General features: G+C 59.1%; 1 protein-coding gene across 8 annotated transcripts in view; it reads right to left on the reverse strand.

Moving 5' to 3' along the window:
• JADE1 (jade family PHD finger 1) overlaps window positions 1–2,603 on the reverse strand; it is a 54,886-nt gene extending 52,283 nt beyond the window's left edge. The window contains exon 1 of one of the 8 annotated variants that reach the window (XM_019662929.1): window positions 2,420–2,603. Coding sequence is in view for 1 of the 8 variants with exons in the window: in XM_019662850.1 (XP_019518395.1) it covers window positions 474–492 (19 nt within the window). In the remaining 7 variants the exon portion in view is untranslated. The other 7 variants (XM_019663173.1, XM_019663088.1, XM_019663250.1 and 4 more) reach the window with 7 other exon arrangements.
• Between the last annotated feature and the right edge of the window lie 783 nt (window positions 2,604–3,386).

Here is a 3,386-nt window from a genome sequence, read left to right on the forward strand (position 1 = left end):
CGCCCGCCCTCTCCTTCTCCCGAGGCGACAGAAACAACAGCGCAGGAGGAGGGGAAAGTAACTCCCGGCACCTCCGCCGGAATTAGCCCCGGTGCAGTGATGACACCTTCTCGTGGCGCAACCAAGCGCCGCTCCCTCCGCAGCGACGTCCCCGCCGCCGCCCTCTCCATTCGAAAGTGGCCACCCCCCGCCGCCGCCGCCGCTCCTCCCGCCCCGCCGCCGCCGGCTGCACCAATCCGCTCGGCCCCAGTTGCAAATCAAACGCTCCCTCGCGTCCAGAAGCCACTTGCGCCGCTGGAAACGGCCGCGCCGTCCCCCTCCCTCCCGGGCGGCACCTTCGGGCTGGGGCGGGCGCTCGGCGAGAAACGGTTGTGCGAAGCGAGCGGCGGCGGCGGCGGCGGCGAGCAGCCCCGAGCGGGCTCGGCTCCCGCTCCCACTCCCGCCCCCAGACAGTTCTGGAAACTGTGGATCACCTCTGTCACAGGAAGCCATCCGGCGAGGAAGGCGGCGCGGAACCAACAAACAAACGCCTGCGGCCGCCCGCCGGAATCGGCGCGGGGACAGCCACGGGCTCCGAGCCTTGCCCTGGGCGGGGGCGCGGCGGTCGCCCCCACGCCGCGGGCTTTGTGCGGGGCGGGCGCGGCGGGCCGGTCGTCCCCGCCCCCGTAGCCCCCCACCCCGGGCCCCGGCAGCGCTGCTGGGACCGTTAGGTGACGCTCCAGCCGCGGCCGAGAAAGCGGCGCCTCGGCTGCCGCCCGCCCCCATTTCCACATGGAGCCGCCTCTCCCCCAACGCCAGAGGCGGGCTACAAAAGTTGGCCCCGGGGCCACCCAGCACCTGCCCACGTGCCGCGGAGGCTCGCTCCCGGGTCTCCCCCGTTCCCTTCCCCCCCGCCGCCCTCGGCCGCCAGGTCACCTATTACCGGTGGGAGGGGAGAGTGGCTATTTAAACGCCCGCGGAAGTTGAGGCACCCCCACCGGCGGGTGCCGTGCACCTGCCTCCCGCCGCCGCGCTCCGCCACTTTGAGCAGCAGCCGCGTCCTCGGCCCCGCCTCCTGCCCGCAGGCGGGCGGGGGGGAGCGGGAAGGAGGTGGAAGGGATCGAATTTCTCCAGCAAATGGGACCGTTCCGACAGGATTCGGTTCCCCGGTCAACATTCCACATTCCATCCCTCTCCCGCATTTGCAAGCCAGCGCCAACAACCCGGAAAGCCTGCTGGCTGCCGAACAACATCCCCCAACTCACAAACACACACTCACAGGCACAAGACACGTGCACTAAAGGGCTTTGCAACTTGCAGTCCCGGGGTAACGCTGCACGTTCATTTAAGGCAGCGAAAACCAAGCGACCCCACCCCCACAATTTGCAGATGGTGCCAAAGGTTGCAATTTGCAATCCGTTTTAAGTTCATGGTTAATCGGTACTTTGCTCTACCGATGCAACTCCTTCCTAATTTCACCGATGGAGGGTTTTACACTTTAGTCAGTCTCGCATAAGTAAAAGGTCTGATCATTGGAAACACAATTTGGAAGAATCGAAATTGCCAAGCTGTCCCTCCACCCCCTACTCACTGCCCTTGAATTGATGCAATGAATATTTTGGACATGTGGTGACGCGGTGACAAGAGCCGGGGCTGCGGCCACCCTACACAAATGTACCTACACACACACACACACACACACACACACACACACACCTATGTTTAGACAAATATAGTCGTTCCCCCTTCCACGGTCACACGCACTCTGGATTCATATATGTATGCGAACCTGCGTTCTGCCATTGCCATCTGTCTACCAAGTTGCTACTATGCTTTCCACTTTCATGCAGCCTAATGCACTTTGGTTGTTTTTTTTAATTTTATAAACTAAAGCCAACTAAACTCGGCGTCTGCTCCTGAACGCGTTTAATTGATGCTTCACCTGAAAACCGCATGTTCTTCGCAGACACATAAGGAAAAGCTGCAAGTCTTCAGCCCCCCCAAAATGGAAAAATAATCGTAATAAAACTTACTGATTCAACATAAATCAATTCTCAGGCTCCAAAAATCATCCTCTCCTCCTCCTCCTCCTCCTCTGGCCCCCGCCCCGGCAATGCCCAAGTTACTGGTGGGATAGTAAGGCTGCGCTCGGCGGCTGCCTGCCCTCCCTCCTCGCTACATATCGAGAACCCAATCTTTTGGCGCCATATTAATGACGTACTATATTATTTCCACTAGGCAGCGACCTTCGGCATTAAATTACTCCCGAGAACTCCCGAGCAAAGCAACAAAACCATCAAATATGGCTGAGCCTCTCGGCTCGTCCTGCAGCCGCCGCCGCCGCCGCCGCCGCCGCGGGATCGGGACGCGCACACGGACCCACACGCGGACACACGCGCGGCGCGCCCCCCCGCGCGCCCCCCGCCGCCCGCGCGCGTACCTGCTGCGGAGGGGTTCGGCCGAGGCGCTGGGCTCCGCGCCGCTCGCTCGGTGCCGCATGAGTTCGGGCCGCGGCCGGCGGGCGGGGAGCCGGGCGGGCCCCTGCGTTCGCCGGCGCGCACACGCTCGGCACTCGCGCAGGGAGGCACTCTCGGACGGGCGTTGGGCTTGTTATGGAGGAAGGACTGTGTGAATCAAACTCATTTCTGGGTCACTGCTGCCACAGGGGGGAGCACTTTAATCCCTTGCCAAAACGAGAGGGTGGGGACGGGAGGGCGGGGGGAGCGCGCGGGGAGCCCGCGGCGCGGGGGGCTCCGTCCCGCGTTAACTCTTCGCGGCCCTCGCCGCAGCCGGCTCGGCCAGCGTCCACGAGGGGCTAGCGCGGCTCAGCTTTCAAAATCGCTTCCTTCACCCCTCTTGGGAGCCAAGAAATTCTGGACAGGTCCCCGGCCAGGGAGGTGGGCTTTTGACACATATCTCCTTCAAACTGTCTCACTTCCAACTCTTGTCTGACAGCAAGGCACTTAGACACGGATTCTTTCAAATTAGTTTAAAATTATGTAGATAGAAATGGGGCTATTAAGGCGTACAATTTGGGTGAAAGGTTTTATTTTTAGACTGAATAGCAAAATAAATAGTTCTTCTGTTTTGTAGTAACAGTTCTAGGGAGTTGCGAACTAGCATGACATTTTTAGATCCACTGAATCCAATTTTGGAGCTGGAGCACGTTTTTACCTAAGTTAGTATCGAACTGATAATTGCAGATGAGCATTAATTCATTAGAAGACAGCGATTATAAACTGACACCACCTTTCTGTTACACAGTATGAGTATTACTTGAGCCTAACGCTAAAACCGGAGTTGCAGACTAATATAAAATTAGTCATCAGAGATTCATTTAGGGGGGCATTTATGTGTAAAAATGAGTGTTTACTGCTTTTCCACAGAATACAAACTTGCTTTTTCAC

The sequence above is a fragment of the Hipposideros armiger genome, unplaced genomic scaffold (assembly GCF_001890085.2).
Source record: "Hipposideros armiger isolate ML-2016 unplaced genomic scaffold, ASM189008v1 scaffold_1, whole genome shotgun sequence".
Taxonomy (NCBI): domain Eukaryota; kingdom Metazoa; phylum Chordata; class Mammalia; order Chiroptera; family Hipposideridae; genus Hipposideros; species Hipposideros armiger.